General features: G+C 33.1%; 1 protein-coding gene and 1 long non-coding RNA gene across 2 annotated transcripts; both read left to right on the top strand.

Moving 5' to 3' along the window:
* Positions 1 to 7198: 7198 nt before the first annotated feature.
* On the top strand, positions 7199 to 8493 carry LOC133703221 (uncharacterized). The gene is made up of 4 exons (XM_062127677.1): positions 7199 to 7561; positions 7647 to 7696; positions 8136 to 8217; positions 8289 to 8493. Exons 1-4 carry the CDS (start codon positions 7216 to 7218, stop codon positions 8333 to 8335), a joined length of 525 nt encoding a protein of 174 aa, XP_061983661.1. The 5' UTR covers positions 7199 to 7215; the 3' UTR covers positions 8336 to 8493.
* A 2995-nt stretch (positions 8494 to 11488) lies between these two features.
* On the top strand, positions 11489 to 14501 carry LOC133702551 (uncharacterized). The gene is made up of 2 exons (XR_009843764.1): positions 11489 to 11555; positions 14336 to 14501. It is a non-coding gene; the product is annotated as an uncharacterized LOC133702551 (long non-coding RNA).
* The last annotated feature ends 510 nt before the right edge of the window (positions 14502 to 15011 follow it).

Here is a 15011-nt window from a genome sequence, read left to right as displayed (position 1 = left end):
AGCATTTTATTCTCCTAATTAAGTAAGGAAGTTGGCCAGATCTTGTTCCTAAAGAGGGGAGGATTATTGAATGCTTTTCCTAACTTAGGAAGGAAAGTAATTAAATCAGTAATAAGGGAGGAAATTTGTTTTCTTCTTTGTCCAAGTTAAACAAGAAAATCCAATCTAATCAAGGACATCAAAGGAGGCAGGAACATAAATTTTTCAAATCAGATTTCTCCTAGTTTATTTGGGACTTCTTAAGGGTGATAAATCTGATTCTAGCATATATATGATGGTAATTTTTGGATTTTTATCATTTTCTTCTTAGTCTTTGGGCTATTATTATTTAGTTGGGTCAGTTGTAAGTGGGCTTCATATAAGTCCACCTAAGGGGGGTATATTAGGGTTTTTTTAAGTCTAGAGTCAATATAAATAAAGGCATAACCAAACATGTAAGGTTATGTAATTTTCAGATAATTAAATTTCTTTGGTCCACTTATTATGTGTTAGTGGGATAGTCTCCCTTCCTTGGTTCTCTAAAGAATTAAAAATGACTTATCGAAGAACAACTGGCTTCATGGCATCATCCTTATACTTCTCGTTCGTGAATCAATATTCCTTAAGTTGGGCTTTTTCGTTTCCAATAGTGGTGGTGCCTAGGTACAAGTTATCTTTGTATCACACTCCTATCAAACCTAATTTACTTGGCTTTTCGGGAATTGGTGTTGTTGCGCCACGTGTTCACAAGGTTCGCATCAACAGCTCTATTTGTTGTTCAAGAGTGCATGAAGCAAGCAAGAGAGATCAATTCTTAATGAAGCTTCGTTTTGATTTTGAAACTACACGCTCTAATATGATGAATTGACATCCTGTATCATCTCTTTTTTTTGGTAAGTAGACATCCTGTATCATCTCTAAATGTTTGTTTAAGTGAAACTTCTTCGTGAAGAGTAGCGTATTGTAACTCAGGCTATCATGAAACATCAAGCTAATGTTAGTGCACCTGTTTCTGTGACTTATGCAGCACAGAAAATGAATAAGGGTAGAGACATATGTGTTGTCTAATGCTTTAATTGGAAAGCTTTTAGTCATATTGCTCGGGATTATCCCTAGAAGTTTTGTAACTATTGCAAGAAACATGGTCATATCATCTCTACTTATCATACCTCAACTGGTGCCTCTAGTTCTGTTGCATTGCCTACTGCCTCGCTGGTTGTTCCTGTTCTTGTTTATACAGCCTTAGCAAATCCAAACACACTTACTCCTGAAATGGTACAATAGATGATCTTTTCTACTCTTTCTGCTTTTGGGCTTTTTTGTAATCATCAAGTTTCTTTTAAGCTATGCTATTTTAACTCTGGAGCCTCTAATCATATGACCAATATTGTTGTTTCTCTTTTCAATATCAGAAATTATGATAAAAGTTTTAAAATTAACATGGTTAATGGCAATTCTCTACTTATTTGTGTTGTTGGTGATCTTTCCTCTTCCTTAACTGATGTTTTATGTCTTCCGACCTCTCTACAAATTTTATTTTTGTTGGTCAATTGGTTGATAATAATTGTAATGTCCATTTCTTCCATTCTGGTTATATTATGCAGGATCAAGTGTTAGGGAAGATGGTCATGAAGGGGCCTAAAGTGGGATGACTCTTTCCTCTTCACATTTCTCCTTCCACTATTATCCCTAGTTTCCTTTACTTTCCTTTGCATATAATATTGTTGGTTCTGGAACTAAGATATGGCATAGACGTTTAGGCCACCCAAACTCTAACGTACTTCGCACCTTGTTTAATTCTGGATTATTGGGAAATAAAGCATGTTCTTCTTTTGATCTTTCTTTTAATTGTACATCATGCAAACTTGGCAAAAGTAAAGTTCTACCTTTTCTTCATTATGCATCTCGCCCCTCATAATGTTTTGATATTATTCATAATGATGTTTAGGGTATTGCACTCGTTATTTCTCATGAGCATTATAAGTACTTTGTTATTTTTATTGATAAATTTAGTTGCTTTTACTTAGGTTTACTTCCTCCGGGCCAAGACCAAAGTTTTTTCAGTCTTTAAGTGCTTCCTTGCACTTCTTGAGACTCAATTCTCTGTTAGCATCAAGGTTTTGCACTCTGATTCTGGCAGTGAATACATGTCTAATGAGTTTCATGATTTTCTTCAAAGCAAAGGAATCATGTCTCAGCGTTCTTGTCCTTCTACACCATAACAAAACGATGTTGTTAAGAGAAAAAATCATCACCTTCTTGATGTGGTAAGAACTCTTTTACTTGAATCATCTATTCCTCCTCGTTGTAGGTGTGAAACACTTTTTACTTTAATTCACTTGATCATTCGCTTACCCTCTCCTATGTTAAATCATGTTTCTCCTTTCTTTAAGTTTGGTCATTCTTTTTTATACTCTGATCTTCATACATTTGGTTGTGTTTGTTTTGTGCATCTTCCTGCTCATGAACGACATAAACTTACTACTCAATTTGTTAAGTGTATTTTTCTTGGTTATGCTATCCCTCAAAAGGGTTATGTTTGTTATGATCCCTATGCTCGTCGTATACAGGTTTCTAGAAATGTGGTTTTCTTTGAAAATCAATATTTTTTCCACTTCCTCTGTGCCCCCTTTTGATCATGACTCGATGCCTGATCTCGCTCCTGCTTCCACCACTCTTCGTCGGTCTACTCGTCCTTCTCGACCCCCTGATTGGTATGGTTTCTTCTCTCTTATCTGATCTCTTGTTGCTACTTTATCCACTATTTCCATTCCTTTTTGCTACAAACAGGCCATCTAATAAGAGTGTTGGCAAAATGCAATGCAAGCATAACTTCAAGCACTTGAGGAGAATCACACTTGGGATATTGTTTTTTATCCTCTTACAGTCAAACCTATTGGGAGTAAATGGGTTTTCTCTGTAAAACTTCATTCTAATGGCTCTTTAGATTAGAACAAAGCTTGTCTCGTAGCTTTGGGTAACAAACAAGAATATGGGGTTGATTAGGAGGAGACTTTTGCTCATGTTGCTAAAATGACCACAATTTGAATTATCTTAGTTATTGTCGTTTCACAGTCATGACAATCTACATCAGATGGATTTGAAGAATGCCTTTCTTCACGGTGATCTGCAGGAAGAGATTTACATGAAGCTTCCCTTGGGTATGACTATTTCTTCTCCTCATAATATCTGTAAGCTAAGGCGTTCTTTGTATGGGCTCAAGCAGACGCCCCGAGCTTGGTTTGAGAAGGTTCGTAATACACTTATTTCCTTCACTTTTACACAAAGTCAGTATGATTCTTCTCTCTTCTTCCACACATATGCATCGGGTATAGTCATTCTTTTGGTTTATATGGATGATATTATCATTACTAGCACTAACCGTAGTTTGATTACTAAGCTTCAGTAGTTTTTACATGTAACTTTCCATACGAAAGATCTTGCCAAGCTCACATACTTTTTAGGATTGGAAGTTCATTATCGGGCTAATGATATTTTTGTGAACTAGCATAAGTATCTTCAAGATCTTATTGCTTTGGCTGGTTTGGAGGACACTTCTACAGTTGATACTCCTATGGAGGTAAATGTCAAATACAGGAAAGATGAAGGGGACCTTCTGGATGATCCTACTCTTTACCGGTGCTTGGTTGGGAGTCTTATCTGCTTGACCACTAATCGACCTAATATCTGCTATATTGTTCATTAGGTTAGTCAGTTTATGTCTTCTCCTCGACATATCCATCTTGTTGTAGTTCGATGCATCATCCGCTATCTTCGAGGTTTACCTACTTCTGGGTTGTTCTTTCCTACTGGCTCCTCTCTTCAATTGGTTGCCTATAGTGATGCTGATTGGGCTGAGTGTCCGGATACATGTCGATCTACTACGTGTTTTTGTATGTTTTTAGGTAATGCTTTAATTTCTTGGAGATGTAAGAAACAAGACTATGTTTCTAATCCTCTATTAAGGCCGAGTATCATGCCATGTCTACTACTTGTTCTGAAATTGTATGGCTATGTGGTCTTCTTAAAGAGCTTGGTTTTCCTAAAACTACTTCTACCCCCCTTCATGCTGATAACGACAGTGCTATTCAGATTGCCACCAATCCAGTTTTCCATGAACGTACCCAGCACATTGAGGTTGATTGTCATTCTATTTGAAACATCTTGAAAAGTTGGGTGATATGTCTTCTTCACATCTCTTTTGATCTCCAAGTGGCTGATATCTTTACCAAAGTTATGATTCGACAACGACATCAATTTCTTGTTAGCAAATTGTTACTGGTTAACTTACCAGCATCAATTCGAAAGATGTTACCGTATATAAAATTTAGGACTTTGTTAATATTAGATATAAGATTATCTTTCTATGTATAAAGACTAATTATTAGGAATCAGTTATACTTATGTGTATAGATGGAATTAATATATAAGGAAGAGGGGAACTGAAAAGAGAAGTGTTGTTTTAGAGAAACAAAGCTCTCTGTTTTAGGTTTCTCTTGGTTTTGACAGAATATCTTGACAAAAGTGTGGTTCCTTGAGATCAAATGTGCTTAGGTAATCCAAAAGTGGGAAACACTTTTTATCCAGATCTATTTCTTCATATAGCTTTGGATATCTTTCTGGATATCTTTCCTCCGTAGATTTCCTAGTCATCAACTGCAACGAAAGCCAATTTCTAAGCTCTTTTGAAATATATGTTAGTGCGTGTGAAAATATAAAATTCTAACCATACCTTTCCTTGTTCATTAATGTCAGAGGAAACAACTTTCTTCGTTCTATTTTTGTATGATAAGATTTTCTAACTATACTCCTCTCATAAGCAAGATTGTCAATTTCGTTCTGTTTTGTCCGAAATGACTGACATATTCCATACCAATTCAAAAAACAGAACAAAACGGAATAAATTTCATCTCATTTTAAATCTCAGTCCGTTCCGGATTTTTCGACTAAATTCCGCCTGGAATGTTCCGGTTTCATTCCACATGTTCCGTTCCGTTCTTGAAAAGCCATTGAATTAAATTGAACCTTGTTCAATTTAATTAATTAAATCACCCAATTATAAAAAGCTTTTTTTCATTACTATTTTCAATAACAATGATATTGATAATAATATTGAAAATTGTTATTACTATTTTCATTAACAATGATATTAATTTTTTAAAATTAGATTTATTATTAATATATATGATTTATATTCATGTTGTTTTTTTCATGTTTATACTTTGTAGGAATTTGAACAAAATAAGGGATGCTTTAGATACCATTAGCCTTGATAACATTGACCTAACTTTATATTTAAAATATTTGTGTTAAAACATTTTACTTTTATAATATTTTGATATTTTGTTTAAGTTGAATTACTTTAAGTTAAAGATCTATTTAACCTTGACTATTTAGAAATATTTTAAATTTTAAAATTATATTTGTTTGGCATTGTGTTTGTATTGCATAATTTATAATTAATTTATCTTGAATTTGAATTATGTTTGTTATATATATATATATATGAACAGTACAACCCTGAAACGGCACGCCGAAACACTTCAAAACTGAAACATTTCATTCCAATTGAAAAAACAAAACACTTATCAAAACAGAATTAACAACCTTGCTCATAGGTGTTCTAGCAAGTTCTCTTTATCTTGCACCACTTGTCTTTTGTGAATTAACTCTCTTGTTTCCATCCACTTCAAAATCCACAAGTTCTACAAATTCATCCTTGATACACGTTCCGTCAGGGATTAAAAACAGATATAAAAAATGCAAAGTTAACATAGCATGAGTTGTGCAAGTAGTGCTAGTGACTAGCTCGACGCAAAAAATAATAATGCCCATAAGCCATAATGAAACTATGGAAAATCAATGATGGGCATGTTAGTTAATAAGAAGAATGCATATGTTTCTTACAATCCATGTGAACAACAGGCCGCAATATATAAACAATTGGCCTAATATTACTGAAAAAAATAAAAATAACTTCATTTACTAATATTATTAGGGAAATAATCATTTAATATTATTTTTTTTGTTAAACATAAATGTAAAATAGTTTATATGGAGAGAATCATTAGTTCATAATCACCCATACACATTGTACATGTAGCCTTTTGATTCATTAAGACTTGGCAAACTCTCACATTAGAATTCCAGTGCTTTTTACTAATTAAGTAATTAACACATTGTGTTAGTTTTAATAATGTTATTAATTTCTCTTTTTCTTTTCTTTTCTTGAAACTAAAAAGCTGAAATTGAAATATACAAAGAGTCTAAATTAGTCAAAAGAAACTCACATCAAGTAAGCAATCATCATCAGTGACATAAATATTCCATATGTCCATAGCATGACTTTCGATGAGGCTTGAGAATCTTAGCATTTGAGTGCGTAGACAATACCAAGCGAGTGACTATTCCTTTAAGTGAGCTTGGGAAATAGCAAGCGAGCGACTGTTCCTTTAAGTGGTGAGAGAGAAGAGCAGGATATAGATAAATATTTAGATAGAAATAACAAGCACAAACTCAGGCTACCATGGAACATCATATTAATGTTAGTATATAGTTTCATCTATTTCTATATCTTCAAATGATTGTACATTTAATGGATAAACAGATGAAATTGTTATGTTTTCTCTTATTATTTTAGATAGACAAATATAGTGCGTGCAGATAGAATTGTGTGAGAATATACCCATAAACCATGTCCTCGCCTCTAAATAATAATAATATCTTTGCAAATCCGATGGAAATTTTTTTAATTTTAATTGTTCAGATATATTTATTAAATACATAAAATGAATTTTCTTTTTTCTTCTTTTAGTGTGAATAATTAAAAAATATTATCAAAATCATTTATCTTCATTTAAATATTTTTATTTTTTTAACACAATTTTATTACAAATGAATTACGCACTTTATGGATGTACAGAACCTCTAGTTTAGAGTTCATTAAAGTGTTTTTTTTTTTTTTTTTACCATTGCTGGCTTATCCAAAATCAGATTATTTGGACAATTATGGAACGACTTCGTTTCGCTTCACTAGAATACAAGTATCAAAGAAAAACAACGCTGAAGGGTCCGAACGGTGACGTTTTTTAACTATCTTCATCTGAATTCCATTCCGCTGTATCTTGTATTGTGTGGTTGGCGCCAGACCGGCCATATTATGTTGACGTGGCACAATCTCTGTCTCTCCGTGGTTGATTAATAAAAAAAAAATATAAAAAAAAAAGAAAAAGAAAAATGAAATGCCCAGCCTGCCCTGCTAAAGCTGCAGTTTGCAGTGGATCGTGGGGTGCCATGGAAGCAACAGCAATTTCTTCTTCTTTAAAGCTGTTAATAACATTTCCTGCAAACAAGAAAGCTCTAATTACTACTAGGAAGAAGAGAGATACAATCCAATTCTCCGATCAGTTTCCAAATTCAAAATCAAGTACCGGACACAATCCTTCTCCTACTGGGATTACAATTAATGGAAGAAGATTAAAAACCAGGTCCGAGATCTTAGCCATCAATGACTATGGTATTTCGGCTGCAGCAGATATAGCCCAAGTGGAGGTCACCTGGCAAATTATTGTTGGAGCTATAGGTAATAGTATTACTGTTAATAATAAAGGGCTCCATGCGTTATAATTTGTGTGTCTAAGCAAAATTACAAATTAATTAATATGCAGCTGGTGTAACACCCTTCGTTGTAGCTGGGATTGAGTTCAGCAAAAGAATAGTAAGTACTACTGCATCATATCTCAACCTTACTTTTCTACTACTCCTTCATTGTTGAAGATTACTGCTTCCTTTATGTTTTTTCAAGTTTTTTTCATGAATTTTCTACACAATACATTATTCCTAACGGTTGCCAACATTTAATAGGATTTCAAATTCTGAAAAACAAAAAGGAGAAAAAACATACATGCATTTCAAGAATATCATTCCAAAATAAATCAATTGCTGTTATTAATCAATTTATATTTCACAAACAAGTGTTATTTATCAATTTATTTGATTATTGTGGATGAATTGTGATGCTCAACATTCCGTGTCTATTCAATACAAGGGTCCTTGTAATATATTTTAATTGGTGATGTAATTTTTTAAAATAAATATTTTGATTTTCACATACAAACTGAAGGAATTTTTAGCCTCACGGTTTACATACATGGCAGATAGCACAGCGAAGGTGTCAAGTATGTGGGGGATCTGGACTTGTTTTAAGGGACAAGGACTATTTTCGTTGCCCAGGATGTGGTAAGACTTTTTTCTTTTTTCTTTTTTATTCACACACTGACTAATAAAATATGTTTCTCAACACTTGGCAGGAGGGTTTCTACCGTGGCAGACATGGAAAAGATTCTTCTCTGGTTAGTGTGTGTGTGTGTGTGTATTTCGGTATTCATATGTATTTTCTTATTTATATACACGAGGAGAGGTGTACTTTTACATATGTGATACTTTTAGTCGAAGATTGTTTCGATTATTTTTTAGTTTAAGTCAATCATAGTTTGACGGAGTAATTTTATGGAATGCCGGGATAATGAAGTATATTAATGGGAAATGAAAGATTAAAAGGGGTAAAAGGTCTTGAGATTGATTTTTGTTTTTTCTTACAAAAAAACTCAGCGTTTACTCTTTTTTTTAACAAATAATCATTGGACCTCGTGAACATATATTATATATCATATTATTGTTTTAGAATTTTAATTTAAAATAAATTAAATATCATTATTTATGTGAATCTCGTGATCACACAATTCACAACGAAAATGATAACTTTTTCAAGAAAGTTAAACAATCAGGTTTGATTGAACTTTGACCAAAAGTTAACCTGTAACTAAGAACTAAAGGTATTAGATGATTCGAATGAAGCCACAAGGTCATGTTATACCTTGATAAGTCAGATTAACTTTTTGTTCGGGCAAAGAACAAGAAGTTTGCTCAAGTAAAATTAAATTTTATTAATATCTAAAGGCAAATTTACAGCAAAATAAAACATAATATAGTTCTAACATAAAAACCTTAATGGTCCAATATTAGGTTGCAAACCAATAAATCTTAACTAAAACTCAGTTAAGTACAAGTTTAATGTCTAAACATTGATTTTGAGCGGAAACAGAACCAACAGAAATAAAATCCCTAAAAATAAAATATAATTATCTCAAATATTAATTAAAACAATAAATAAACCTAAAAATATTCAAATTAATACAAAGTTATCAAATAACCCCAAAATCATATCTCCTTGCATTGGATTCCCTATAGCTGAATCTGAAACTTGTAAAAGAAAGAATGTCCCTTTGTGCCATCCATTAATTCCTCTTTCTTTCCTTGAAAGATGTTATCTTCAAATGCTGAAGTTTCTTCTCTTATTTAGCTAAAAGTATGCCCTAAAAAATAAGAATAAAAGTGGTTGAAATATCTCTTTTAAATAGCCTCCATAATCTCCATTTTGAATAAGAAAATCATATAAAGTAAGGAAAAAAAACAACAAAATAATCTAAAGCCTCCTTGCCACCACGTACATTCCATAATAGATATGGAATCCTTGTAAATTATGGATAATAGTTGTAAAAAATATCTCATTGTTTGACATGAAATTCATGTAAAATTGGTAAATCAATAGCTATCACACATGAGCATTAAAGAATCCTTGTATTCATTGAAATATATAATACACAAGGAAACAATTTTTCTCTAATTTTCGCATATTCCTCACAAATTTCAGTCATGACTAAAACATGTCTTTCTCTCTTGTTTAGATGAATTACTAAGCCTACCATATATTTTTGAAAAGATACGGTTGTCTATTTTCCAACTCAATTGGAATCTTAGCATAACTTTTTCTGTAACTCTAGATATAGTCCAAAAAGTAGATGAAGGTCTAGATAAATATATTTGATAAAATTCATCTAGTAAATTCAAACCTCTAAAATAACCCCTTACCTAACTTCAATTGACCTAAAATCTTAACCTAATGTAGAAAATCATGTCTAGAATTTGTTTATAAATATTTCTGTAAATCCTGAGATAATCAAGGCTAGATTAAATTAAAAAAATAAACTAAACTAAAAAGAAGTGGGGGCAAAACGAATACATTTAAAGAAAATGGGGTCTAAATACAAATAAAAATAATTATAGAGCATAAATACTACTCTTTTTACCAAAAACAGATCAGCAACTATCGTGAAGAAAGAAGAGACGAAGTTTGGGTAACTATTTTTACAGATCAAGAGAGAAACACCAAATTTCAAGAACTCATCCAAGATTAAGGGTTATAGGTAAAAATAAACACTGGTAGGCAAGGGATTAACAAGAAAAAAATTAAACAAGAAGAGAAGAGGGTAGGGTCGGCTGTCATTAGAAAGAAAAGGAGGGATTGAGACCTTGATTCGTATCGGGTAAAATATTCTAAACATGGTCTTATGAGTTGTTTTAAAGTCGATTATGAATTGATGCCTGGATGTTAAATTATAGATTTGAGTTCTATAACCCCAGATATAGTTAAAAATATGAGAAGAGGTTAGACAGTAACAGTTCAAAAACGGACAGTAACAGTCCAAGTGTTTGTTAATGAGCGATTTTGACTATCTTAGAGGCAGAACTGGGTTCTCCTTAAATCATAGAACTTGTAGCCTCATGTCTTAGCTTTCCAACGACATAAATTTTGCTTGAATCGAAGTTCTATAACTCCAGATATAGTTAAAAATCCGAGGAGAGGTCAGACAGTAACAGTTAAAAAACTAACAGTAACAGTCCAAGTGTTTGTTGATGAGCGATTTTGACTATCTTAGAGGCAGAACTGGGTTCTCCTTAAACATAGAACTTGTAACCTCATGTCTTAGCTTTCCAACGATATAAATTTTTCTTGAATCAGAGTTCTATAACTCCAGATATAATTAAAAATCTGAGGAGAGGTCAGACAGTAACTGTCCAAGTGTTTGTTGATGAGCAATTTTGACTATCTTAGAGGGAGAACTGGTTCTCCTTAAATCATAGAACTTGTAGCCTCATGTCTTATCTTTCTAACAACATAAATTTTGCTTGAATCGGAGTTCTATAACTCCAGATATAGTTAAAAATCTGAGGAGAGGTCAGACAGTAACAGTTCAAAAACGGACAGTAACAGTCCAAGTGTTTGTTGATGAGCGATTTTGACTATCTTAGAGGCAGAACTGAGTTCTCCTTTAACATAGAACTTGTAGCCTCATGTCTTAGCTTTCCAACGACACAAATTTCGCTTGAATCAGAGTTCTATAACTCTAGATATAGTTAAAAATCTAAGGAGAGGTCAGACAATAACAATTCAAAAACAAGGCAATAACAATTGGAAAGTGACAGTCCAAATATAAAGAAAGGAATGATAACTAGGATTGGACAAAGAACGACAATAATGATGAGTGAAATAAGAAAAACATAAAGTACTAAGAAATGACTTAAAGAAAGACTTATTGGTTGTTGATATGGTTATTATAAAACATATCATTGAGTGAGGAAAACTCATGAGATAAACCTGTGATTTGCAGGAGGGACCATAGGCGTGGTGCAGCAGCAGCAGCAGCAGGGGAGCACAAGTAGAGCTTCTATTGCAGGTAGTGAATCACACCTTTACCTTCTACGTAAATTCCATGTTTTAATATATAATACTGATGTGAAATGTGAATTACCGAATGTATGAGTACTCAAGGAGAAAGGTTGTTGTGTAAATTGCTAAGTGATGAAATTATCACCGACAAATAAAATATAAGTGTGATTTGAGGCGTAAACTAGCATACATTAAGTATATTAGGATCCCGAGTAAGGGGATCGCCATGGTTGGACTAGCATACATTTAGTGTATGTTAGGATCCCGGGTAAAGGGATCACCATGTTTTCGGCTAGTATACATTCAGTGTATGTTAGGATCCCGGGCAAGGGGATCGTGATATCTCATACATTCAGTGTATGTTAGGATCCCGGGCAAGGGGATCGTGATATCTCGGCTAGCATACATTCAGTGTATGTTAGGATCCCGGGTAAGGGGATCACCATGTTTCGGCTAGCATATATTCAGTGTATGTTAGGATGATCCCAAGTAAGGGGATCACCCTACATCGACTCCTATGGGATGATGATGATGATGATACTAGTGAAAGGGGTCTCAAAAATGAGTTAAACGAAGATAATCATGTTTGATCTTATAAAGTCTGGAATGGAGTTTAATAGTGAAAGAGAGAACGATTATTAATAGTTTGAATAAGGAAGAGATTCTAATGAAAACTAGAAAGGAGAAGGGAACAAAATATGAATGCATGTTACCCTTTTAAAATTGTTTGATATTCGTGTTGTTATTTTTTTATGTGATAGTTACCTTTCAATAATATGTATTTTGTTTCAGGAATGATTAGTACTTAAAAATGTATTTTTATCAAGGTTTTATATCATCATTTTGCATTTGAAGTATCAATAACTCCTTAACTAGAGCATGTTTTTATAATAACAAGTTTGATAATATAAGATAGCTTTAAGTTATGGTAAATACTCATTTTAAATGCAGGCATATCTCACAATTCAAAGGATTGATTGATGTGATTAACTATTGAAAGTGAAAGGACAAAGGAAAGGTTAAGCTTAGAAATGAGATATCGATTCAATTCAAATTGGAACACTGTTTAGTTATTGTGTCATATTTGGCCTACAATGTTCATGAATAGTGGAAGACCCAAATCTGTTGTTTTCAAATTCAAAGTTTGGCCACAAAAGAGAAGTCAGAATATATTCTACAATTCAGCCCAAACACTGCTCAGAATGTTACTCATAGCTGGAGTTCTAGATAGCAAAATGACATCAAATATGGTGGGTGGGAGGATAAGACAATTTCCAACAACTTTCATACGGACAACCTGCTCAAATTCTGATGGTAGCAATGACATTTCATCTAGACAAGAACTTGAGGGCTATCCACCATGTCCACCAGCAGCACTACTCAGTATTTTAGCCATATCTCGAGCTCTAGTGATCCAAATGCTCTGCAATTTTATGAGTGGAAAGATAAGATGATTTCTAACAACTGTCATGAGGAACACTTTGCCAAATTCTGATTGCATCAATGTCATTTCATCCAGCCAAAATGCTTGAGTGTTGGTGTCCATTAAGTCCACTAAATCAATAGTTGGCCACTATATCAATAATCAATTACCAAATGAATAGTTCTGAATTTTAGCCTATAAAAGGAGGCATTTGCCATTCATTTAGGAATCTTGGTTTTTCAGATCAAGATCATGATCTTCCTCTCTCTTTATATTTTTGTAATGCTTAAGTTTTGCTTTCATTAATCTCTTGTTTATGCTTTTCATTTCATTTACTATACTTAGTTAACTTATATCATGTTTATGTTCTTATATTGTTTATTTATGTTTTTCTTCTTCATAATGTCTAGCTAAGTTAATTATATTAAGGTGAAAAGGTTTCACTAATGGTGTTAGAATGTGTATAATATAAACTCAACATAGACTTTAATGTTTATATCCAAGAAAGTTTGCTCTTGCAAAATTCACATCTCAATTTTCAAGAAAAAGGTAAGTTTTCATCTCAACCACAGCAAAATTCCAAGTGGCAATACAATGTAAATGCAAGTAGTTCCAGAAGCCAACACATGGATCAAGTCAAATCAGTCATCACTCTTTGTAGTGGTAAGGTTATTGAAAAACCCACTCTTAAACCTTGTGAGAAAGATGATGAGTTAATCTTCGAGGGTAAGGAAGGGGTTGAATCTGAACATTGCAAAGAAAAGACTAATTCCCCGCCAGCACTTCCATTTCCTCATGACATGACCAAACAAAGGAAAGTCAATCACAACTCTGAAATCTTTAAAACTTTCAAACAGGTAAGGATCAATATACCTTTGTTAGATGCTATAAAACAGGTACCTTCTTATACTAAATTTTTAAAAGATCTATGCGCTGTGAAGAGAAAACTGAATGTGAAAAAGAAAGCCTTTTTAGCCGAACAAGTAAGTTCCATTCTTCAGAACAATAATGCTTTGAAATATAAAGACCTTGGTTGTCTTACAAATTTCTTGCGTTATTACAGAACATAAAATTGACAGAGCTTTACTTGATCTTGGAGCTAGTGTGAATTTACTTCCATATTCAGTCTTTGAGAGTCTCAAGCTAGGTGAGTTAAAACCAACTTCTGTAACTCTTTTACTTGTCGATAGATTTGTAAAAGTGCCTAGAGGAATAGTTGAAGATGTGTTAGTACAAGTTGATAAATTCATTTATCCTATGGATTTTGTTGTCTTGGATACACAACCTGTTGAAGCATGTAATTCAATTCTTGTTATTTTAGGATGTTCGTTTCTTGCAACTTCTAATGCATTAATTAATTGTAGGAATGGACTGATGAAGCTATCATTTGGAAACATGACATTGAAGATGAATGTTTTTAACATTTGCAAGCAACCTGGAGATAATAATGATTTACAGGAAGTGGAGTTTATTGAAAAATTAGTTCATGATCAATTTGAAACTATTTCCAGTAAAATTGAGTTTAATGAATCTGAGAATTTGTAAATGGTTTATTTTCAGGAAGAATCAAAGGCAAGTAATTGAGGACCACAAATTGAAGAATTTTCACCACGATCAATTGAGTCTATACCTTCAAGTGTTCAACCACTAAAACCTGATTTGAAGTCGTTAGCATTCAATCTCAAATTTTCATTTTTGGGAGAAAATGAAACTTTTCCGGTAATAATCTCTTCCAAACTTAATGCACATCAAGAAGGTAAGTTATTACAAACTCTGAAAATGGACAAAAATGCATTAGGATGGACCATAGGTGACATAAAAGGAATTAGTCCTTTGATTTGTACACACAGGATTTATTTGGAGGAAAATGCTAAACCCTCTAGAAGGCTTAATCCTAATATGAAAGAAGTAGTGGGGAATGAAGTCATTAAGCTTCTAGATAATGGAATCATTTATCCTATTTCTAATAGCAAATGGGTAAGTCCTACCCAAGTTGTCCCCAATAAATCTGGAGTCACTGTGATAACAAATGAGAAAAAT

This window comes from Populus nigra, chromosome 9 (genome assembly GCF_951802175.1).
Source record: "Populus nigra chromosome 9, ddPopNigr1.1, whole genome shotgun sequence".
Classification (NCBI taxonomy): Eukaryota; Viridiplantae; Streptophyta; class Magnoliopsida; order Malpighiales; family Salicaceae; genus Populus; species Populus nigra.
This window is presented reverse-complemented; position numbering and strand designations above follow the sequence as displayed.